This window comes from Hypanus sabinus, chromosome 1, assembly GCF_030144855.1.
Source record: "Hypanus sabinus isolate sHypSab1 chromosome 1, sHypSab1.hap1, whole genome shotgun sequence".
Classification (NCBI taxonomy): domain Eukaryota; kingdom Metazoa; phylum Chordata; class Chondrichthyes; order Myliobatiformes; family Dasyatidae; genus Hypanus; species Hypanus sabinus.
Window position 1 is genome coordinate 214,491,771 of NC_082706.1, and position 25,931 is coordinate 214,517,701.

At 43.3% G+C, this 25,931-nt stretch overlaps 1 protein-coding gene across 3 annotated transcripts in view; it reads right to left on the reverse strand.

Moving 5' to 3' along the window:
- The window catches only part of avl9 (AVL9 homolog (S. cerevisiase)), a 274,023-nt gene that overhangs the window by 121,680 nt on the left and 126,412 nt on the right, over nucleotides 1-25,931 (reverse strand). For all 3 annotated transcript variants that reach the window (XM_059985379.1, XM_059985385.1, XM_059985374.1), the window contains exons 8-9: nucleotides 13,878-13,916; nucleotides 6,614-6,683 (exon numbers count right to left, since the gene is read on the reverse strand). In XM_059985379.1, the coding sequence (XP_059841362.1) occupies nucleotides 6,614-6,683; nucleotides 13,878-13,916 (109 nt within the window). The remainder of the gene's footprint in view (nucleotides 1-6,613; nucleotides 6,684-13,877; nucleotides 13,917-25,931) is intronic.

Below are 25,931 nucleotides of genomic sequence, written 5' to 3' on the forward strand. Positions count from 1 at the left end.
GAGGGAAGAGCTGGCCAAAGTTAAATGGGCGGATGCCCTGGCAGGAAAGACAGTGGATCAGCAGTGGCAGATATTCTTGGGGATAATACAAAAGATGCAAAAGCAGTTCATTCCAATGAGAAGGAAGGATTCAAAGAGGGGGAAGGGGCCACAAAGGAAGTCAGAGATTGTATAGCATTAAAGAAAAAGAAGTATGACAGGGCTAAGATGAGTGGGAATACAGATGATTGGGAAAGTTTTAAGGAACAGCAGATCTTAACTAAAAAAGCAATACGGAGAGAAAAAATCAGGTATGAGCTCAGTCTAGCCAGGAATATAAAAGGGGATAGCAAAAGCTTTTTTAGCTATGTGAAGAGAAAGAAGATAGTTAAGAACAATGTTGGCCCCCTGAAGAATGAATTGGGAGAAATTGTTATGGGAAACAGGGAAATGACAACAGAATTTAATGCGTACTTTAGATCTGTCTTCACCAGGGAGGACACAAGCAATCTCCCAGATGTATGGCTGGGCCAGGGTCATAAGATATCAGAGGAATTGAGACAGATTGATATTAGGAAAGAAACTGTGATGAGTAGACTGGTAGGACTGAAGGCTAATAAATCCCCGGGTCCAGATGGTCTGCATCCGAGGGTTCTAAAAGAGGTGGCTCAGGAAATTGCGGATGCATTGGTAATCATTTTCCAATGTTCCTTAGATTCAGGATCAGTTCCTGAAGATTGGAGAGTGGCTAATCTTATCCCACTTTTCAAGAAGGGAGGGAAGGAGAAAACGGAGAACTAGTGTTAGCCTAATGTCAGTCGTGGGGAAGATGCTTGAGTCCATTATTAAGGACGAAATAGTGGCACATCTTGATGGCAGTAATAGGATTAGGCCAAGCCAGCATGGATTTACCAAGGGCAAATCATGCTTGACTAATCTGTTGGAGTTTTTTGAGGGTGTAACAGGGATGTTAGATGAGGGTAAGCCAGTGGATGTTGTGTACCTAGATTTTCAGAAGGCATTCGATAAGGAGATTGGTGAGTAAAATCAGAGCTCATGGCATTGGGGGCAGGGTTTCAACATGGATAGAAAACTGGTTGGCAGATAGAAAGCAAAGGGTAGCAGTGAATGGGTGTTTCTCGGACTGGCTGGAGGTGACTAGTGGGGTACCACAGGGCTCTGTATTGGGACCACAGCTCTTTAAGATTTATGTCAACGATTTAGATGAGGGCATTGAAAACTATATCAGCAAGTTTGCTGACGATACTAAACTGGGTGGCAGTGTGACATGCGAAGAGGACGTTAGGAGAATACAGGGAGACTTGGATAGGCTGGGTCATTCAGTGTGAATAAATGTGAAGTTATCCACTTTGGAAGCAGGAACAAGAGGGCAGAGTATTGTCTGAACGGTGTAGAGTTAGGTAAGGGAGAAATGCAAAGAGACCTAGGAGTCCTAGTTCATCAGTCAATGAAGGTGAATGAGCAAGTGCAACAGGCAGTGATGAGGGCAAATGGAATGTTGTCCTTTATTACAAGGGGAATTGAGTACAAGAGCAAGGATGTCCTTTTGCATTTGTACAGGGCCCTGGTGAGACCACACCTGGAATATTGTGTACAGTTTTGGTCTCCAGGTTTGAGGAAGGACATTCTGGCAATTGAGGAAGTGCAGCGTAGATTCACTAGGTTGATTCCTGGGATGGCAGGGCTGTCTTACGCAGAGAGATTGGAGAGATTGGGCTTGTACACAATGGAATTGAGGAGATTGAGAGGGGATCTGATTGAATCGTTTAAGATAATTAAAGGATTTGATAGGATTGAGGCAGGAAATATGTTCCAGATGTTGGGAGAGTCCAGTACCAGAGGGCATGGATTGAGAATAAGAGGTCAGTTATTTAAAACAGAGTTGAGGAAGAACTTCTTCTCCCAGAGAGTTGTGGAGGTGTGGAATGCACTGCCTCGGAAAATGGTGGAGGCCAATTCTCTGGATGCTTTCAAGAAGGAGCTAGATAGATATCTGATGGATAGGGGAATCAAGGGATATGGGGACAAGGCAGGGACTGGGTATTGATAGTGAATGATCAGCCATGATCTCAGAATGGCGGTGCAGACTCGAGGGGCTGAATGGTCTACTTCTGCACCTATTGTCTATTGTCTATTGTAATCGTGGAATTGAAATTAGGAGCCAAGAGGTAATGTTGCAATCCTGGTCAGGCCACTTGGAGTACTGTGCTCGGTTCTGGTCGCAAGGGTGGTGGAGACAGATATGATAGGGTCTTTTAAGAGACTTTTGGATAGGTACACAGAGCTTAGAAAAATAGAGGGCTGTAGGTAAGCATAGTAATTTCTATGGTAGGGACATGTTCTGCACAACTTTTAAATCAAAGCAAAAGGCGGAGAGTGAAGAAGTATAGGCATCTCGGAGAGAAGCCCTTTTTTCAACTACTCTGGGAAAAGAAGCTAGACTGTCCAGGCACTTGACATAGCACGCCAAAGGTTTAAAACAAAGACTGCCATATACAGTGGCCATCATCAGAGAGAGATGGCTTTGGCTCAACAGGCTTCGGCGTGAACAGGCAGAGGCAAGGGTAGGTTTGGGTAAGTTTTGTTTCGTTTTGTTTGGAGTAGAGAGAATGCCAAGCAGGATGTTGGAATGCTCCTCTTGCAGGATGTGGGAAGTCAGGGAGACCTCCGGTGTCCCTGGCAACGACACCTGCAAGAAGTGCATCCAGCTGCAGCTCCTAACAAACCGCGTTAAGGGACTGGAGTAGGAGCTGGATGAGAAGTTTATAGATAGTAGCTACAGGAAGGCAGCTATGCCAAAGGAGCAGTGCACAGGTAATTGGGTTACCGTCAGGCGAGGGAAGGGGAGAGGGCGGGCAGAGCAGGGCTCCCCTGTGGCCATTCCCCTCAACAACTAGTATACCGATTTGGATACTGTTGGGGGGATGACTTACCTGAGGCAAGCTGCGGAAGCCGGATTTCTGGTTTTGCAGTACAGAAGGGAGAGCAGTAGTGATAGGGGACTTGATAGTTAGAGGAACAGACAGGAGGTTCTGTGATGGCGACAGAGACTCCCAGATGGTTTGTTGCCTCCTAGGTGACAGGGTCAGGGATGTCTCTGATCACATGCATAGCATTCTGAAATGGGAGGGTGAGCAGCCAGATGTTATGGTACACATTGGTACCAATGACGTAGAAAGAAAGAGTGAGGAGGTCCTGAAGGGTGAGTAGAAAGAGCTTGGTAGGAAGTTAAAAAGCAGGACCTCGAGGGTGGTAATCTCAGGATTGCTACCTCTGCCACGTGCCAGTGAGAGTAAGAGTAGGATGCTCTGGAGGATGAACACATGGCTGAGAAACTGGTGTAAGAGGCAGAGTTTCAGATTTCAGGATCATTGGGACCTCTTCTGGGGCAGGTGGGACCTGTACAAGAGAGACGAGTTACACCTGAACTACAGGGGGACCAATATCCTTGCAGGGAGGTTTGTTAGTGATATTGGGGAGGGAGTTTAAACTAGATTTGCAGGGGGATGGGAACCAGAGTGGTGATAATGATGTTAAAGTTTCATGCAAAGTCACAAACAGAAGGGTTATGTGGCGGTAATAATCTTCTGAGGTGTGTCTACTTCAATGCGAGGAGTATTGTGGGGAAGGCCGACGAGCTGAGGGCGTGGATTGACACGTGGAATTATGACATTGTAGCCATTAGTGAAACTTGGCTACAGGAGGGACAGGACTGGCAGCTTAATGTTCCAGGGTTCCAATGTTTCAGATGTAATAAAGGAAGAGGGATGAAGGATGGGGGGTGGCATTGCTAGTCAGGGAAAATGTTACGGCAGTGCTCAGGCAGGACAGATTAGAGGGCTTGTCTACCGAGGCCATATGGGTGGAGCTAAGAAACAGGAAAATTATGACCACATTAATGGGGTTGTATTATAGACCACTCTGCAAATCTGCAGGGAGATAGCAGACAACTGCAGGAAACACAAAGTTGTGATAGTAGGGGATTTTAATTTTCCACATATTGATTGGGACCCCCATACTGTTAAAGGTCTAGACGGGTTAGAGTTTGTAAAATGTGTTCAGGAAAGTTTTTAAAATCAATATATAGAGGTACCAACTGAACAGGATTCAATATTTGATCTCCTATTAGGAAACCAGTTAGGACAGGTGATGGAAGTGTGTGTAGGGGAACACTTTGTTTCCAGTGATCATAACACCATTAGTTTCAACTTGATCATGGATAAAGATAGATCTGGTCCTCGGGTTGAGGTTCTAAACTGGATAAAGGCCAAATTTGAAGAAATGAGAAAGGATCTAAAAAGTGTAGATTTGGACAGGTTGTTCTCTGGCAAGGATGTCGTTGGTAAGTGGGAGGCCTTCAAAGGAGAAATTTTGAGAGTGCAGAGTTTGTATGTTCCTGTCAGGATTAAAGGCAAATTGAATAAGAATAAGAAACCTTGGTTCTCTAGGGATTTTGGAACTCTGATAAAGAAGAAGAGAGAGATCTATGACATGTTTCGGAAACAGGGAGCAAATAAGGTACTTGAGGAGTATAAAAAGTGCAAAAAATACTTAAGCAAGAAATCAGGAGGGCTAAAAGAAGACATGAGGTAGCTTTGACAGTCAAGATGAAGGATAATCCAAAGAGCTTCTGCAGGTATATTAAGAGCAAAATGATAGTAAGGGATAAAATTGGTCTGCTTGAAGATCAGAGTGGTCAGCTATGTATGTATGTATAAAGAAATGGGGGATATCTTAAATAGTTTTTTTTTGCCTGTATTTACTAAGGAAACTGGCATGGAGGCAATGGAAATAAGGCAAACAAGTAGTGAGGTCATGGAACCTATACATATTGAAGAGGAGGAGATGCTTGCCATCTTGAGGCAAATCAGAGTAGATAAATCCCCAGGACCTGACAGGGTATTCCCTCAGACCTTGAAGGAGATTAGTGTTGAAATTGCAGGGGCCCTGGCAGGTATATTTAAAATGTCGGTATCTACGGGTGAGGTGCCGGAGGATTGTTGATGTTCCATTGTTTAAAAAAGGCTCTAAAAGTAGTCCGGGAAATTATAGGCCAGTAAATTTGACGTCAGTAGCAGGTAAGTTATTGGAAGGAGTACTAAGAGAAAGGATCTACAAGTATTTAGATACACAGGGATGTATTGGGGAGAGCCAACACGGCTTTGTGCATGGTAGGTCATGTTTAACAAATCTATTAAGAGTTTTTCCAGGAGGTTACAAGGAAAGTGGATGAAGGGAAGGCAGTGGATGTTGTCTACATGGACTTCAGTAAGGCCTTTGACAAGGTCCCGAATGGGAGGTTAGTCAGGAAGATTTAGTCGCTAGGTATACATGGTGAGGGAGTAAATTGGATTAGATATTGTCTCAATGGGAGAAGTCAGAGGGTGGTAGTGGAGGTTTGCTTCTCTGAGTGGAGCCCTGTGACTAGTGGTGTGCCACAGGGATCAGAGTAGGGTCCATTGTTATTTGTAATCTATATCAATGATCTGAATGATAATGTAGTAAATTGGATCAGGCAAATTTGCTGATGATACAAAGATTGGAGGTGTAGTGGACAGTGAGGAAGGTTTTCAAAGTTTGCAGAGGGATCTGGACCAGCTGGAAAAATGGGCTGAAAAATGACAGATGGAGTTTAATACAGACAAGTGTGAGGTATTGCACTTTGGAAGGAAAAAAACAAGGTAGAAACATGGTAAATGGTAGGGCACTGAGGAGTGCAGTAAAACAGAGGAATCTAGGAATACAGATACAAAATTCCCTAAAAGTGGCGTCACAGATAGATAGCGTAGTAAAGAGAGCTTTAGGTACATTGGCCTTTATAAATCAAAGTATTGAGTATAAGAGTTGGAATGTTATGGTGAGGTTGTATAAGACATTGGTGAGACCGAATTTGGAGTACTGTGTGCAGTTTTGGTCACTGAATTACAGGAAGGATATTAATAAGGTTGAAAGAGTGCAGAGAAGGTTTACAAGGATGTTGCCAGGACTTGAGAAACTGAGTTACAGAGAAAGGTTGAATAGGTTAGGACTTTATTCCCTGGAGCACAGAAGAACGAGGGGAGACTTGATAGAGGTATATAAAATTATGATGGGTATAGATAGACTGAATGCAAGCAGGCTTTTTCCACTGAGGCTAGGGGAGAAAAAAACCTGAGGTCATGGGTTAAGGGTGAAGGGGGAAAAGTTTAAAGGGAACATTAGGGTCGGCTTCTTCACACAGAGAGTGGTGGGACTGTGGAATGAGCTGCTAGATGAAGTGGTAAATGCGGGCTCACTTTTAACATTTAAGAAAAACTTGGACAGGTACATTAATGAGAGGTGTATGGAGAGATATGGGCCAGGTGCAGGTCAGTGGGACCAGGCAGTAAAGTGGTTTGGCACAGCCAAGGAGGGCCAAAAGGCCTGTTTCTGTGCTGTAATGTTCTATGGTTCTAACCTTGTGGGCCTAAGGGCCTGTATTGTGCTGTAGGTTTTCTATGTGTGCTGCAAATGTAAATTTCACAGGATATGTCAGTAATAATAAACCTGTCTTGGATAGTTCATTGTCTGGGAAGTGTTTGGGATATTGAAATATGATTAAATAAGAAGTTTACCAAAATGTGTCAATACTAACCTGGAAAAAGTGACAGTACAGTCATCAGAGTTCCAACCAGACGGTTCACTGGTGACAAGTAAAACAGTACCTGAAAGGACAATAGCTGTTTTACCAACTCACTCAAAATATGCAACAAATCTTAAATCATGAGCAATCTGTATAATAAATGTAATCATTTATGCTTTGTCATAGATTAACACTGGCTCACCTCAGCTGTGTGCGCTGAGCCCACTGCTCTAATCCCTCTATACCCATGACTGAGATGTACATCGCTCAAATACCATTTCTAAGTTTGCTGATGATACAACCATTGTTGGTAGAATCTGAGATTGAGATGAGAGGGTGTACAAGAGAAATACCAGCTAGATGACTGGTATTGCAGCAATAACCTTGCACTCAATGTCAGTAAGACGAAAGAGCTAATTATGAACTTCAGGAACGGTAAGATGAGGGAACACGAACCGATCCTCAAAGAGGAATCAGAAGTGGAGAGAATGAGCAATTTCAAGTTCCTGGGTGTCAAGATCCCTGGGTATCTAAATTGGGCCCAATATATTGATGTAGCTATAATGACAACAAGACAGTGGCTATATTTTATTAGGAGTTTGAAGAGATTTGGTTTGTCAGCTAAAATACTCAAAAACTTATGACAGGCTGCTTCAGTGTCTGGTATGGGGGTGGGGGGAGCTAGTGAACAGGTTAGAAAGCTACAGAAAGTTCTAAAATTAGTCAGTTCCATCTTGGGTACTTGCCTCTGTAGTACCCAGGATGTCTTAAAGGAGCAGTGCCTCAGAAAGGCAACACCCATTATTAAGGACTCCCAGCACCCAGGGCATGCTCTTTTCTCACTGTTCCAATCGGATAGGAGATACAGAATCCTGAAGGCATACACTCAGCAATTCAGGAACAGCTTCTTCCCCTCTGCCATATGATTCCTAAATGGGCATTGAACCCACGAATACTACCCCACTTTGCTTTTAAAAAACATATTACTTTTGTTTATGCACAATTCCTAATCTATTTACAATACATATGTACAAGCGGTGATTGCTAAGTTTGTGGCCTAAGGTAAAAGGAGTCTATTTTAGAAAACCTGGCACATTTATTTTTCAACATAGTCCCTACATCACCGTCTACCATAGGCCACAAACTTATTAATCAACCCTGATGAGTTATTAACTTCAAACTTTCTGCATAATCACTCAAAGAGTGTGCATGTAATAAGAGCTGTATAACTCATCGCCTTCTACCGTAGGCCACAAACTTATCAATCACCCTTCTGTGGACACTTTCTGGGGGTCCAAGATCCATATGCTCCACGACCACTGGACTACGTGTGTAAATGTCGGAGGGGACTATGTTGAAAAATAAATGTGCTAGATTTTCAAAAATTGACTCCTTCTACCTTAGGCCACAAAATTATCAATTACCCCTCATATAGTGGTTTAAACTAATATGGCAGGGGAATGGCAACCAGTATGATAGAACTGAAGATGAGCCAGCAGGTTTACAAGTCGATGATGTCATATGTAATATGAACACAAAGAAGGACAAGCCAATGATTGGGTACAACTGCAGGCAGAGCAAAGAGTTAAATTGTACCACAGAGCCAAAATTCATAAGGTGAAGAATACAGAACTGAAGACATTGCATTTAAATGCACATAGCACTCAGAATAAGGTGGACAAATGTATGGCGCATTTAGAGATTGGTTGGTATGACATTGTGGGCATCACTGAGTCATGGCTGAAAGAAGGTCAAAGTTGGGAGTTTAACATCAAAGAATATACAGTCAGCCCTCCTTATCCACGAGTTCAACCAACCGCGAATTGGGAAAACCCGAACGTTCTCTCTCCAACACTCTTTGTTCAAGCGTTGTTTGCCTCACATCTCGTTCATTTGCTACTTTGTTTCTGTGAAAAGTGACTAGTGGTGTGCCTCAGGGATCTGTACTGGGTCCAGTGTTGTTTGTCATATCAATTAATGATCTGGATGATGGGGTGGTAAATTGGATTAGTAAGTATGCAGATGATACTAAGGTAGGTGGCGTTGTGGATAATGAAGTAGGTTTTCAAAGCTTGCAGAGAGATTTAGGCCAGTTAGAAGAGTGGGCTGAACGATGGCAGATGGAGTTTAATGCTGATAAGTGTGAGGTGCTACATTTTGGTAGGAATAATCCAAATAGAACATACATGGTAAATGGAAGGGCATTGAAGAATACAGTAGAACAGAGTGACCTAGGAATAATGGTGCATAGTTCCCTGAAAGTGGAATCTTATGAGGATAGGGTGATGAAGAAAGCTTTTGGTATGCTGGCCTTTATAAATCAGAGCATTGAGTATAGGAGTTGGGATGTAATGTTAAAATTGTTGTCAAAAAGGGTAGCAAATATGGCTTTCTTTGCTATGGAGCTGGTGTTGAGGACCAGGTGAGATTCTCCGCCAGGTGAACACCAAGAAATTTGGTACTCTTAACGATCTCTACCGAGGAGCCGTCGATGTTCAGCGGGGAATGGTCGCTCCGTGCCCTCCTGAAGTCAACAACCATCTCTTTTGTTTTGTTCACATTCAGAGACAGGTTGTTGGCTCTGCACCAGTCCATTAGCCGCTGCACCTCCTCTTTGTAAGCTGACTCTTCGTTCTTGCTGATGAGGCCCACCACAGTCATGTCACTGGTGAACTTGATGATGTGGTTCAAGCTGTGTGTTGCAGCACAGTCGTGGGTCAGCAGAGTGAACAGCAGTGGACTGTGCACACAGCCCTGGGGGGCCCCCATGTTCAGTGTGATGGTGTTGGAGATGCTGCTCCCGATCCGGACTGACTGAGGTCTCCCAGTCAGGAAGTCTAGGATCCAGTTGCAGAGGGAAGTGTTCAGGCCTAGTAGGCTCAGCTTTCCAATCAGTTTCTGAGGGATGATTGTGTTGAATGCTGAACTGAAGTCTGTGAACAGCATTCGAACGTACGTGTCTTTTTTGTCCAGGTGGGTTAGGGCCAGGTGGAGGGTGATGGCAATGGCGTCGTCTGTTGAGCAGTTGGGATGGTACGCAAACAGCAGGGGAAACACTTCATGATGATGGATGTGAGTGCAACCAGACGGTAGTCATTTAGGCAGGACACTGAAGACTGCTTCGGCATGTGGACAATGGTGGCGGCCTTGAAGTGCATTGGAATGGTGGCACTGCTCAGGGAGATGTTGAAGATGTCAGTGAGAACATCTGCCAGCTGGTCTGCACATCCTCTGAGCACTCTACCAGGAATGTTGTCTGGTCCAGCAGCCTTCCACCTACCTCATAGGCATTTAACAAATTCTCTCTTTTGTGATCTGACACCAACCTGATTTTCCTAATCCCCTTACATATTGAAGTCCCCCATTACAATTGTGACATCACCCTTATCACGTCTTTTCCAGTTCCCTTTGCAATCACAACCCTTCATCTTGGCTATCATTTGGAGGCCAAGATATGATTCCCATAATGTTTTTTGTATCTTTGCAATTTCTTAAACCTACCCACAAACATTCAACATTCTCTGACCCTATGTCACCTCTTTCAGATCATATCGTCTGATCTCTGATTCCGCCACAAGTTCATTCACCTTATTCCAACTGCTACACGCATTCTTCGCCCTTTTGAATTTTGCCTCTATGGTAAAATTTAACTCTTTGCTCTGTCTGCATTTGTACCCAATCATTGGCTTGTCCTTCCTTACGTTCATGTTACACCCATCATCTACTTGTAAACCTGCTGGCTCAAATTCATCTATATCATCCTGTTTCCCATCCCCCTGCCATATTAGTTTGGCCTCCCAACAGCTGTAGTAAATCAGCCCACAGGACTATTGGTCCCCTTCAAAATCAAGTGCAACCCATTCCTTTTGTACAGGTCACACCTGCCCCAGAAGAGGTCCCAGTTATCCAGAAATCCGAATCCCTCCCCTCAATCCAATTATTCAGCCACACATTTATCTGCCACCTCATTCTAATCCTAACCCCACTGTCGCTTGGCATAGATAGCAGTCCCGAGATTACTAACCTTGAGGTCCTGCTTCTCAGCTTCCTTATATTCTTTTTTTAGGACTTCCTTTTTTCTTTCTTTGTCGTTGGTACCAATATGTACCATGGCTTTTGGCTGCTTACCCTCCCTTTACAGGTTATTATGGACACATCTAAAAACATCTCTGACCCTGGCATCTAGGAGGGAAAGTATTGCTAAGGAAGCAATGTGCAGAAGGACTTAAGACAAATTGGAAGAATGGGCAAAAAAGTGGAAGATGAAATACAGTATTGGAGAATTATGATAATGCAGACTATTATCTAAATAGGGAGAAAACTCAAACATCAGACGTACAGAGGGACCAGAGTCCTCGTGCAAGACTCCCAGAGGGTTAAATTACAGGTTAAGTCTATGGTAAAGAAGGCAAATGCAATGTTGGTGGAGTATTGCCAAAATATTTGGGCCCCTTATCTCAGAAATGTATGCTGTTATTGGAGAGAGTCCAGAGGAGGTTCACAAAGATGATTCCGGGAATAAAGGAGCTAACATATGAGGAGCGTTTAGCAACTTTGGGCCTGTACTCACCGGAATTTAGAAGAATGTGGAGGTGATCTCATTGAAACATACCAAATGTTGAAAGGGCTAGATAAAGTGGATGTGGAGAGGATGTTTCCTTTGGTTGGGGTGTCCAGAACTAGAGGGCACGGCTTCAAAATTAAAACAGAGTTAAGGAGTAATTTTTTTTAACCAAAGAGCAGTGAATCTGTACTACCCACACTACTCTTCTTAGGCACTGGTATAATTGTTGTCTTTTTGAAGCATGTGGGAACTTCCAACTACGTAGTAAGAGGCTGAAAATGTCCTTGAATATTCCCATCAGATAGTTGGCACAAGTTTTCTGAGCCTTACTAGTTACGCCATCGGGGCCTGCCGTTCTGTGAGCCTAACATTGGCCTCTGAGTCAGAGATCACAGGGTTACTGGGTGCAGCATAATTCTTCACAGATGTAGTTATACTCTCTTTCAAAGCGGGCATAGAAGCTGTTGAGCTCATCTGGTAGTGTAGGATGGCTGCCATTCATGCAATTGGGTTTTGCTTTGCAGGAAGTAATGTCTTCCAAACCCTGCCAGAGTTGATATGCATCCAACGTCACCTGCAAATTCGGTCTGAATTGCAATTTGCCCTCCGCAAGTCATACCTGTCTTTTTTGTACAGACCTGATTTAACAGACTTGTACACCACAGATCTAGCCCTAGCAGATGACATATCTCCTGGCTCATCCACAGCTTTTGGTTTGGAACTGTACAAGTTTTTGTAGGCATACACTTGTGCACACAGGTTTTAATGAAGTCAGTAACAAATTCACAACACTCATCCAAAATCAAAGATGAATCACTGTATACAGTCAAGTTCACCAATTCAAAGCAGTCCTGTAAACACTCCTGTGCCTCCTTTGTCCATATTTTCTTGGTCCTCACTACTGGTGTTAAGAGGAGACTTTATACAGGTATACAAAATTATGAGGGGTATAACTAGAGTACATGCAAGCAGGCTTTTTCCATTGAGGTTAGGTAGATTTACAACCAGAGGTCATGGGTTAACCATATAATCATATAACGATTACAGCATGGAAACAGGCCATCTCAGCCCTTCTAGTCTGTGCCAAACACTTACTCTCACCTAGTCCCACTGACCCACACTCAGCCCATAACCCTCCATTCCTTTCCTGTCTATATATCTATTCAATTTTACTTTAAATGACAATACCAAACCTGCCTCTACCACTTCTACTGGAAGCTCATTCCACACAGCTACCACTCTTTGAGTAAAGAAATTCCCCCTCGTGTTACCCTTAAACTTTTGCCCCCTAACTCTCAACTCATGTCCTCGTTTCAATCTCCCCTACTCTCAATGGAAAAAGCCTATCCATGTCAACTCTATCCATCCCCCTCATAATTTTAAATACCTCTATCAAGTCCCCCCTCAACCTTCTACGCTCCAAAGAATAAAGACCTAACTTGTTCAACCTTTCCCTGTAACTTAGATGCTAAAACCCAGGTAACATTCTAGTAAATCTTCTCTATTTTGTTGACATCTTTCCTATAATTCGGAGACCAGAACTCTACACAATACTCCAAATTCAGCCTTACCAATGCCTTGCACAATTTTAACATTACATCCCAACTCCTATACTCAATGCTCTGGTTTACAAAGGCCAGCATACCAAAAGCTTTCTTCACCACCCTATCCACATGAGATTCCACCTTCAGGGAACTATGCACCATTATTCCTAGGTCACTCTGTTCTACTGCATTCTTCAATGCCCTACCATTTACCATGTATGTCCTACTTGGTTAAGGGTGAAAGGTGAAAAATTTAAGGGCCACATGAGGGGAAACTTCTTCCCTCAGAGGGTCATGAATAAGCTGTCAGCACAAGTGGCACATGAAAGCTGGATTTCAAGAAAAGTTTGGATAGGTACTTGCATAGTGTTCTAGGACTATATAGTAGGAATATGAAGGGTTCTGATCCCAGTGCAGGTCGATGGGAATTGGTAGCTTAAATGGTTTAGCATGACTATATGGGTCAAAGGGCTTGCATCTGCACTGCATGTCTCTATGCCTCTAACTAAAGTGTTTCAAGAAGGTTCTAACAACATCTTCACAAGAGCATTGATGGTGAGAATTTGCCTTGCCAATGACAGCCACATTGCGAATAATAAGTTTCCATTGCATTTGAGCAAAGTATAATTAAATATTTGCAGTAAGTTGGAAAGCTCTGATGCATTGCAGCCATCAACCTGCACCTGCCCTTAGACTTCCATACATCTCCCATTCATATACTTATCCAAAGTTCTCTTAAATGTTGAAATCAACCCCACATCCACCACTTCTGCTGGCAGCTAATTCAACACTCTCACCACCCTCTGAATAAAGAAGTTTCTCATCATGTTCCCCTTAAACTTCTCAACTTTCACCTTTAACCCATAACCTCTGGTTCTAATTTAACCCAACCTCAGTGGAAAACTCCTGCTTGCATTTAACACTGTCTTTTCTTGTCGTAATTTTTTTATGCCTCTATCAAATCTCCCTTTATTCTCCTATGCTCCAGGGAATAAAGTCCTGACCTATTCAACCTTTCCCTATAACTCAGGTCCCTCAAGACAAGACAACATCTTGTAACCTAATTTTTTTATTATCAAATCAGAGAACACTCCTGTATACAGAAGTATTCTGAACACAAGAGAAAAATGTATGAGTATCAGCAACTTAGACTCGCCAGGCTACTCACCTTTCTCTCTAAAAGAATCATTTTGAAGAGAATTATTATCTGCGAAAACAAAAGCCTCAGATGAATATTTTATTAAAACTCCACAGAATATAACTATTAGTGAATTTGTAATAACAATCAGTGAATTTTCAACAGATAATTGGCTACAAAAATTGTATTAATATATAGGCAGTCCCCGGGTTACAAACATCCGACTTATGGACAACTCGCACTCACAAACGGACTGCTAGAAAGCCTATTATATTAAAAATTTGAAAAAATTGTGTGGCTTCAGCGGTTCATCGGTTTGAAGAAGGAGAACGCCGTCCACCATTTTAAGTCGGATCACGTTACTATTAACACTTTGTTGAGTGTGTAACTTTGTATTTGGCTTAAATTTTTCTCTTATTTACCCTTGTAACCATGCCTCCAAAGCATAAATCCAATGAAAGTGCTGGTGATGTATCAAAGAAAAGGAAAACAATCCCGATTGAAAATAAAGTGGAAATAATAAAGCTATCAGAAAGAAAATGAAATGCCATCGGTCTTTGGAAAAGTGTCAATGATTGGAACAATTTTAAAGATGTTATGTGTCAACATTTTTTTTACTGCAAGCGTCATTTTAAGCGTCTGGATGAGGCGGGTGGATGACGTCATTGTAACAAAATGTGGACAGGTTTCTGGGACATTCAGCAGAAAAGGAACAGTGGACTGCGAGCTACCAGCAGGAGAACGAGCTAGGTGGAGATAGTTGAAAAGTTCACTACAGCAGCAGACAAGTCTAATCCTCCTCCATGTCCAGAGGATTGTGATAACTAGCGGCACACAGTGCATATTGGATACGTAACTGTCACTTTACATGATCCACACTTGGGATTTCTGGAGTATTCCTGTGGAGATCACTTTTTGTTAACCCATACATGGATTTGGATGTGTTAAGTGGTGACCACTTGTGTTAAGGAATATTCTGTGACTATCAGCTTGTAACATCCCTAGGTGGATTTTGGAACACTACTTAACGTCTGAAATCTGCTGTGACTGCTATCTTGTTTTCCCAGCGTGGATTCTCTGGAATTTTCCGTGATCACCGCCTCATGTCAACTTAGTGTGGATTTACAAGTTTCTTTTCCTCACCTGTTTCCGTAGATTTCTGGAATCATCTGGATTGCCATTTCCCAAACCTGACACTATTTGTGAGTTACAAAATGCATAGTACTGTTAATTTTTGTTTAGGGGCATAATTTGTTTAATTGTCTGTATTTTGGGTAGATACTAAAAATATAGTTGCTTAACATTGAAACTGAGTCCTGACAGCGCCAGATTCCTGGCAGTGCCAACCTCTTAAGTATTACAGAAAGCCAAAAAGACAGAGTTGTTGGTCATTGCTAGTAAGCTAAAACTTCTTATGGTAAAGCTGGCTATGAAAAAGGCTAAGACATCTGATCTAGTTAGAAAAGAATATATTCCTTTTGTGTCAGAGGGATTTGTTTCAGTGAATGAAGGATCACCCTTCTGGCTCTCTTAATTTCCTTCCTAAGCTCCCTAGTAGCCTTATAATCTTCTAGCTCCATGAGAAGGCCTTGGCAGGCAGAATTAAGGAAAACCCCAAAGCATTCTACAAGTATGTGAAGAGCAAGGGGATAAGACATGAAAGAATAGGACCTATCAAGTGGGAAAGTGTTTATGGAACCGGAGGAAATAGAGATACTTAATGAATACTTTACTTCAGTATTCACTATGGAAAAGATCTTAGTGTAGTCATGACTTGCAGCAGACTGAAAAGCTTGAGCATGTAGATATTAAGAAAGAGGATGTACTGGAGCTTTTGGAAAGAATCAAGTTGGATAAGTCGCTGGGACAGGACAAAATGTACCCCAGGCTACTGTGGGAGGCAAGGGAGGAGATTGTTGAGCCTCTGGCGATGATCTTTGCATCATCAATGGGGATGGGAGAGGTTCCGAAGGATTGGAGGGTTGCGGATATTGTTCCTTTATTCAAGAAAGGGAGAAGAGATAACCAAGGAAATTATAGACCAGTGAGTCTTACGTCAGTGGTTAGGAAGTTGATGGAGAAGATCCTGAGAAATGCAGAATTTATGAACATTTGGAGAGGTAGAATATGATTAGGAATAGTCAGCATGGCTTTGTAAAGGGCAGGTCGTGCCCTACAAGCCTGACTGAATTTTTTGAGGATGTGACTAAACACATTGATGAAGGAAGAGCAGTAGATGTAGTGTATATAGATTTCAGCAAGGCATTTGATAAGGTACCCCACACAAGGTTTATTGAGAAGGTAAGGAGGCATGGGATCCAAGGGAACATTGCTTTGTGGATCTAGAACTGGCTTGCCCACAGAAGGCAAAGAGTGGTTGTAGACGGGTTATATTCTGCATGTAGGTCGGTCACCAGTGGAGTGCCTCAGGGATCTGTTCTGGGACCCTCACTCTTCGTGATTTTTATAAATGACCTGGATGAGGAAGGGAGGGATGGGTTAGTAAGTTTGCTGATGACACAAAGGTTGGAGGTGTTGTGGATAGTGTGGAGGGCTGTCAGAGGTTACAGCGGGTCATTGTTAGGATGCAAAACTGGGCTGAGAAGTGGCAGATGGAATTCAACCCAGATAAGAGTGAAGTGGTTCATTTTGGTAGGTCAAATATGATGGCAGAATATAGTATTAATGGTAAGACTCTTGGCAGGGTGGAGGATCAGAGGGATCTTAGGGTCTGAGTCCATAGGACGCTCAAAGCTGTTATGCAGGTTGACTCTGTGGTTAAGAAGGCGTATGATGTATTGGCGTTCATCAATCGTGGAGTTGAATTTGGGAGCCAAGAGGTAATGTTGTAACTCTGTAGGACCCTGGTCAGACCCCACTTGAAGTACTATGCTCAGTTCTGGTCGCCTCACTACAGGAAGGATGTGGAGGCCATAGAAAGGGTGCAGAGGAGATTTACAAAGATGTTGCCTGGATTGGGGAGCATGTCTTATGAAAAAAGGTTGAGTGAACTCTGCCTTTTCTCATTGGAGCAACGGAGGATGAGAGGTGACCTGATAGAGACATATAAGATGATGAGAGACATTGATTGTGTGGATAATCAGAGTTTTTTTCCCAGGGCTGAAGTGGCTGCCACAAGAGGACACAGGTTTCAGGTGTTGGGGAGTAGGTACAGAGGAGATGCCAGGGTTAAGTTTTTTACTCAGAGAGTGGTGAGTGCATGGAATGGGCTGCCGGCAACGGTGGTGGAGGCGGATACAATAGGGTCTTTTAAGAGACTTTTGGATAGGTACATGCAGCTTGGAAAAATAGAGTGCTCTAGGTAAGCCTAGTAATTTCTAAGTTTGGGACACGTTCAGCACAACTTCATGGACCAAAGGGCTTGTATTGTGTTGTATGTTTCTATGAGTAGGTTACATGGTCAGCAGAACATCGTGGGCCAAAGGACCTGAAATGTGCTGTAGATTTCTATGTTTCTATTGCTGCTCTGCTGTCATCCTTGCCAGCAGCTCCTTCCAATTTACTTTGGCCAGCTCCTCTCTCATACCATTGTAATTTCCTTTACTCCACTGAAACACTACTACATCAGAATTTACCTCCTCTCTATCAAATTTTGAGTTGAACTCAATCATATTGTGATTACTGCATCCTAAGGGTTCTTTTACCTTAAACTTTCTGATCACCTCAGGTTCATTATATAACACCCAATCCGGTATTGCTGATCCCCTAGTAGGCTCAACAACCAACTGCTCTAAAAAGCCATTTTGTAGGCATTAAACAAACTCATTCTCTTGAAATCCATTTCCAACCTCATTTTCCCTATTGGCCCACATGTTGAAATCTCCCATGGCTATTATAACATTGCCATTTTAATACACCTTTTCTCTTTTCCATTGTAATCTGTGGTCCCATCCCAGCTACTGTTGAGAGGCCTGTATATAACTGCCATCCAATCAGTATATTCCTTTTACTCTTATAGTCTATTAACTCAACCCACAAGGATTCAACATCTTCCAATCCTATGTCACATCTTTATACTGATTTGATGCCATTTTTTACCAGCATAGCCACATAACCTTTGTATCCCTCTGGTACAACTGGTAACCTTGGACATTTAGCTCCCAACTACAACCATCTTTCAGCCACAATTCAGCGATGGCCACAACATCATACCTGACAATCTGTAATAGTGCAACAAGATCATCCACCTTATTTCTTATATCTCAATGCATGGAGTACAACACTTTGAATGCTGTATTTGCTACCCTTTTTGATTTTGCATCATTTATGCACTGATACTCACCCTGCTGGCTGCAATTTTGTCTGATCATCTGCCTACCTTTCCTGATCATCTGACTGCATGCTATCTTTGCTTTTTTACCATCCACCCTATCCCGAGACCTTTCATTCCAGTTTGCACCACCCGCCAAATTAATTTAAACCCTTCGCAACAGCTCCAACAAACCTGTCCACAAGAACATTGGTCCCCCTCGGGTTCAGGTGCAACTATCACTTTTGAACAGGTCATACCTTCCCCAGAAGAGATCCCAATGATCCAAGAACCTAAAGCCCTGCCCAGCCTCTCAGCCATGTATTAATCTGGCAAATCATCTTTTCCATAGATGTTGCCTGGCCTGCTGAATTCTTCCAGCATTTTGTTTTTGTTGCTTGGGTTTCCAGCAACTACAGATTTTCTCATCTTTTAGAGGGCATGTGCTATCACGAGAGGCTGAATAAATTTGGGTTGTTTTCTCTGGAGCACCGGAGGCTGAGGGCAGATCTGATGGAGGTTTACTAGATTATGAGAGGCATAGATAGAGTAGACAGAGAGTATATGATACCCAGCATTGACACCTGTAATACCAGGTGGCATGCATTGAAGGAGATATGGGTTAAGTTCAAAGGGGGTGTGAAGGTTAAGTGGTTTTACTCAAAAAGTTGTGAATTCCTGTAATGCACTGCTTGATATGGTAGTAGAGGCAAATACAGTAGAGACTTTTAAGAGACGTTTGGATATCATATGGATGAAAGGAAGATGGAGGGATATGGACATTGTGTAGGTAGGGGGGAGATTAGTGTTTGGGTGTTTTTGATTTGCTTTTTAGCTAGTTTGATACAACATTGTGGGCTGACTGACCTATAACTGTGCTGTACTGTTCGATGTTCTATGCTCTAATTGCCCAGATTAACCTTCATTTATTTCTGTAAACAGTACTGGTTCTATCACATCTGAAATCCTGTCTGCCCACTACCCTGGACCCTCATCAATTTGCCTATCGCACCAACAGGTCAACAGAGGATGCCATCTCCATGGCACTTCACTCTGCCCTGACCCACCTGGACAGCCCCAACTCTCACATCAGAATGCTGTTCATTGACTTTAGTTCGGCATTAAATACTGTGATCCCCTCCAAGCTGATTGCCGAACTTCGCCAGCTTGGTATCAGCTTATCCCTCTGCAATTGAACCTTGGACTTTCTGACTAACAGACCCCAATCTGTTAAGTTAGACAACCTCTCCTACTCCACTCTCACCCTGAACACCGGCATACCTCATGGCTGTGTGCTGACCCCTCTTCTGTACTCCCTTTTCACCTATGACTGCGCTCCTGTACATGGTTCTAACTCCATAACTAAGTTTGCAGACGACACCGCGGTGGTTGGCCTGATCAGAGGGGATGACGAGATGGCCTACAGGGATGAGGTCCAGCACCTGGTCGCGTGGTGTGCCAACAACAACCTGGCCCTTAACACCCAGAAGACCAAAGATATCGTTGTGGACTTCAGGCATGCTAGGAGCCACACTCACGCCCCCATCTACATCAATGGAGCTGTAGTGGAGCATGTATCAAGCTTCAAATTCCTTGGTGTCCACATTTCCGAGGATATCACCTGGTCCCTGAACTCCTCCATCCTGATCAAAAAGGCACAAGTGTCTTTATTTCCTGCGGGGCATCAAGAAAGCTCACCTCCGTCCCAGGATACTGGTGGACTTTTACCGCTGTACCATTGAGAGCATACTCACCAACTGCATCTCAGTGTGGTATGGCAATTGTCCCGTATCAGACCGCAAAGCACTCCAACGTGTGGTGAAAACTGCCCAGCAGATTATTGCCCACCATTGAGACCATCTACAATGCTGCCTGGGCAGGGCGAAAAGCATTATCAAAAATACATCTCACCCTAACCATGAACTTATTACTCTCCTCCCATCCAGTAGGCACTACAGGAGCCTCTGCTCCTGCACCAGCAGGCACAGGAAGAGCTTCTTCCCTGAGGCTGTGACCCCGCTGAACTTCACATCACAGCGCTAAGCAGTACTGCACCCATATTGTACTGTCTCAGTATATATTTGTGTGCTGTAGCACTTACTTTTTATTTGCAGTTATTTTGTAAATAACACTATTCTTTGCATTTCTGGTTAGAAGCTATCTTCATTTGGCTTTGTATATGTACTCAGCACAATGACAATAAAGTTGAATCCAATCTAATCTAATCTAATTTCTCTGTCCATATTTGCAATTAATTTGTATCCTGACAAAGTTCTTCAACACCCGCAACTTCATCAATTTTTGTGTTTTCTGCAAACACACAAGCAATTCCTGTCTCGTATGAGAATTACAAGCCACTTGATTGTAAGATGCTACAAAGGATTGTGAGGACTACTGAGAGGATCACCAGTGTCTTTCTTCAGTTCAAAAGTAAATTATTATCTAAGTACTTACTGATCACCATATACAACTTTGAGATTCATTTTCTTGTGGGCGTACTCAAATACACAAAGAAAGAAATAATAAATAAATAAGCAATAAATATTGAGAACATGATATGAAGAATCCTTGAAAGTGCATCCACAGGTTATGAGGGTATTTCAATGATGGGAGTACTGAAGTTGAGTGAAGTTATCACTTTGGTTCAAGAGCATAATGGTTCAGGGGTAATAACTGTTCCTGAAGTTAGTGTTGCAAGTCCTGAGGCTCCTGTACCTTCTTCCTGGTGGTAGCAATGAGAAGAGAGTATGTCCTGTGTGGTAAACACAAAGTGCACTGCAGATGCTGTGGTCAAATCAAGATGTACAAAAAGGCTGGATGAACTCAGCAGGTCGGGCAGTATCCATTGAAAGAAGCAGTCAACGTTTCGGGTCAAGACCCTTCGTCAGGACTAAAGAAGGAGGGTGCAGAGGCCCAATAAAGAAGGTGGGGGGGGGGAGAACCAATCAGAGGAAAGATCAAGGGATGGGGGAGGGGAAGCAGGGAGGGATAGGCAGGAGAGGTGAAGAAGGAATCTAAGGGGAAAGCACTATGGGTAAGAGAAGAAGGCAGAGACATGAGAGGTGATAGGCAGCTAGAAGAGGAGACAGAGTAAAGGTGGGATGAGGGAATGGAGAGGGAGGGAATTACCGGAAGTTGGAGAATTCGATGTTCATACCAAGGGGCTGGAGACTACCCAGACAGCAGATGAGATGTTCCTCCAACCGAAGATTGGTCTCATCATGGCAGTAGAGGAGGCCATGTATGGACTTTTCTGAATGGGAATGTGAAGCAGAGTTGAAGTGGGTGGCAACCGGGAGGTCCTGTCTGTTGTGACGGACGGAGCGTAGGCGCTCGACGAAGCGGTCCCCCAACCTGCGTCGGGTCCCGCCGAGTAGCACCGGGAGCACCGGATACAATAGATTACCCCAACAGACTCACAAGTGAAGTGTTGCCTCACCTGCAAGGACTGTTTGGGGCCCTGAATAGTGGTAAGAGATGAAGTGTAGGGACAGGTGTGGCAGGGTTGAGTGAAGAGCCAATGAAATGGTATCTACAGTGGACCTGTTGCTCCGGTAGGCAAATTGGAGTGGATCTTAGCCACTTCTCAGGCAGGAGTTGATAGGTTTCATCACCAACCTCTCAAAACACTTCATCACTATGAATATAAGTGCTACTGGACAATAATCATTGAGGCAGGTTACCATGTTCTTCTTGGACATTGCTATAATTGAAGCCTGCTTGAAGCAGGTGGGTACCTCAGATTGGCAAAGTGAGTGGTTAAAGATCTCAGTGAACACTCCAGCCAACTAATCAGCACAGTACTTGGTCAGGTACCGCATCTGGGTTGGATGCTTTTAGTGTGTTCACCCTCATGAAGGTTGTTCGCACATCAGCCTCAAAGACTGAAACCATAGGATCGTCGGGGACTGCAGGAGTCCCTGATGATTCCTTCATATTTTGATGGTCAAAGTGAGCATTGAAGGCATTGAGTTCATGTGGAAGCGAAGACCTGCTGTCACCTACGTAGCTTGATTGAGTTAACAGTATTCAAGCCTTGTTGCAATTGTCAGTCATCCTACAGTGATTCAAGTTTAGTCTGGAATTGACACCACCCACATGATGGCTCTCTGGAGATCATACCTAGACCTCTTGTAACTTCCTTGGTCTCTGATCTTGCCCTCAGCAGATTGTGGATCTCATGGTTCATCCAAGGCTTCTGGTTTGGGAAGACTGAATGATTTTGTGGGGGCAGATTTGCTTACAACTGTTTTTATGAAGACTGTGACAAGCACGGTCTATTTATTCAGATCCACAGACAAGTCCTTGAACACGGCCTAGTCCACTGACTCAAAGCAATTCTCTAGTTGCTACTCTGCTTCCCGTGACCACTGACCACCTCTTTGTTGTCCTAATCTCTGGACCCTTGCTCTTTAGCCTCTGCCTATATGCAGGGAGGAGAAGGACAGCCAAGTGATCCGATTTACCAAAATGCAGTCTGGTCCTAGAATAGTAGGCATTCATGATCTTACTACAACAGTGGTCTATTGTGTTGGGCCCTCTGGAGCTCCAGGTTATATGCTGATGGCAGTGAGTGGGCTCTTCCAACCATTAGACATATTTATCAGAAGGCTGCAAACACAGGGCTCTGACCATTGTCAATGATCCCTCCCATCTGTCCCACAATCTCTTCAACCCTCTACAATCAAGCAGCCCATGCTGTAGCATTAGGACAAGGACAGTTGGGATGGGAAGGGGCAGTGTTGGATCTTCTGTTAGAGAAGGGGCAGTGTTGAACTCCTGTTAGGAAATGAGATAGGTCAGATGACGGAGGTATGTGTTGGGGAGCACTTTGGGTCCAATGATCACATTGCCATTATTATCAATATAATTATGGAGAAGGATAGGTCTGGACCTAGGGTTGAGATTTTTGATTGGAGAAAGGCTAATGTTGAGGAGATGCAAAATGATTTAGGAGTGGATTCGGACAATTTGTTTTATGGGAAGCATGTAATAGAGAAATGAAGGTCATTTAAAGGCGAAATTTTGAGGGTACAGAATCTTTATGTTCCTGTTAGATTGAAAGGAAAGGTTAAATGTTTGAGAGAGCCATGGTTTTCAAAGGATATTGGAAACTTGGTTCAGAAAAAGAGGGAGATCTACAATAAATATAGGCAACATGGAGTAAATGAGGTGCTTGAGGAATATAAAGAATGTAAAAAGAAACTTAAGAAAGAAATTTGAAAAGCTAAAAGAAGATGTGAGGGTGCTTTGGCAAGTAAGGTGAAAATACATCTGAAGGGTGCACGGGGTGCCTTATCAAATGCCTTGCTGAAATCCATGTACACTACATCTACTGCTCTACCATCATCAATGTGTTTAGTCACATCCTCAAGAAATTCAATCAGGCTTATAAGGTATGACCTGCCTTTGACAAAGCCATGCTGACTATTCCTGATCATGTTATGCCTCTCCAAGTGTTCATAAATCCTGCCTCTCAGGATCTTCTCCATCAACTTACCAACCACTAAAGTAAGACTCACTGGTCTATAATTTCCTGGACTATCTCTACTCCCTTTCTTGAACATCCCAACCCTCCAATCTTCCGAAACCTCTCCCATCCCCATTGATGATGTAAAGATCATCACCAGAGGCTCAGCAATCTCCTCCCTCGCCTCCCACAGCAGCCTGGAGTACATCTTGTCCGGTCCCGGTGACTTATCCAACCTGATGTTTTCCAAAAGCTCCAGCACATCCTCTTAATATCTACATGCTTAAGCTCTTCAGTCCACTGGAAGTCATCCCTACAATCGCCAAGATGTTTTTCCGTAGTGAATACTGAAGCAAAGTATTCACTAAGTACCTCTGCTATCTCCTCTGGTTCCATACACACTTTTCCACTGTCACACTTGATTGGTCCTATTCTCTCACGTCTTATCCTCTTGCTCTTAACATACTTGTAGAATGCCTTGGGGTTTTCCTTAATCCTGTCCACCAAGACTTTCTCATGGCCCTTTCTGGCTCTCCTAATTTCTTTCTTAAGCTCCTTTTTGCTAGCCTTATCATCTTCTAGACCTCTATCATTACCTAGCTTTTTGAACCTTTTGTAAGCTCTTCTTTTCTTCTTGACTAGATTTACAACAGCCTTTGTACACCACAGTTCCTGTACCCTACCATCCTTTCCCTGTCTCATTGGAACGTACCTATGCCGAACTCTAAGTCTGTGGAGGAGCATTCCACAAATTGACTACTCTCTGCTAAAAAAAAATTCCTCTTTACCTCTGTTCAAAAGGATTACCCCTCAATTCTGAGGCTGTGGCCTACATTTCTGGATACCCCCATCATAGGAAACATCCTTTCCACATCTACCCTATCTAGTCCTTTCAATATACGGTAGTTTTCAATGAGGTTCCCCATCCTGCATTCTTCTAAATTCCAGTGAGTAAAAGCCCAAAGCTGCCTCCATACGTTAACCCCTTCACTCCCCTAGAATCATCCTCATGATCCTCCTCTGGACTCGCTCCAATGACGATACATCCTTTCTGAGATGCAGGGCCCAAAATTGTTGAAAATACTCCAAGTGCAGCCTGACTAGTGTCTTATAAAGGGTCAGCATTATCTCATTGCTTTTATTCCCCTTGAATTAAATGCCAACATTGCATTTATCTTCTTAACCACAGGCAAAACCTGTAAATTAACTTTCTGGGAATCTTACACAAGGACCAAGTCCCTCTGTACCTCTGATCTTTCAACCTTCTCCCCATTTAGATAATTGTCTGCACCATTCTTCCTTTTACCAAAGTGCATAATCATAAATATCCCAACACTGTATTCCATCTGCTACTTTTTTGCCCATTCTTCCAATTTGTTCAAGTCCTGCTGTATTCACATTGCTTCCTCAGCACTACCTACCCATCCACCTATCTTTGTATCATCCACAAACTTTGCTACAAAGCCATCAATTCCATTATCCTAATCATCGACAAACAATGTGAAAAGTAGCGGTCCCAATACCAATCTGAGGAACATGACTACTCACCAGTAACCAACCAGAAAAGGCTCCTTTATTTCCACTCACTTCTTCCTACCTGTCAGCCAGTCCGCTATCCATGCCAGTATCTTTCCTGTAACACCATAGGATTTTATCTTGTTAAGCAGCCTCATGTGTGGCACCTTATCAAATGCCTTCTGAAAATCCATGTAAATGACATCCGCTTCCTCTCCTTTGTCCACCCGGCTTGTTACTTACTCAAGGAGCTCTAACAGATTTGTCAGGCAAGATTTCCCTTCATAGAAACCATGCTGACTCTCATATATTTTATCATTAGTCTCCAAGTACCCTGAAGCCTCATCTTTAACAATAGACTCCAATAGTTTCCCAACCACTGAGCTAAGGATAAATAGCCTAAAATTTGAACATTGAGGAATGTGTGGATAGTCAGAGGCTTTATCCCAGGGCTGAAATGGTTAGCACGAGAGGGCACAGTTTTAAGGTTCTTGGAAATAGGTACAAGAGGAGACGTCAGAGGTAAGTTTTTTTATGCAGAGTTGGTGAGTGTGTGGAATGGGCTGCCGGTGCTGGTGGTGGAGGCGGATTCAATAGGGTCTCTTAAAAGACTCCTGGACAGGTACATAGAGCTTAGAAAAAGAGGGTTATGGGTAACCCCAGGTAATTTCTAAGATAAGGACATGTTCAGCACAGCTTTGTGGGCCAAAAGGCCTGTATTGTGCTGTAGATTTTTCTGTGTTCTCTATAATTTCCTTTCTTTTGCCTTCTTCCCTTCTTAAAGAGTAGAATGACATTAGCAATCTTCCAGTCCTCCAGGACCACGCCA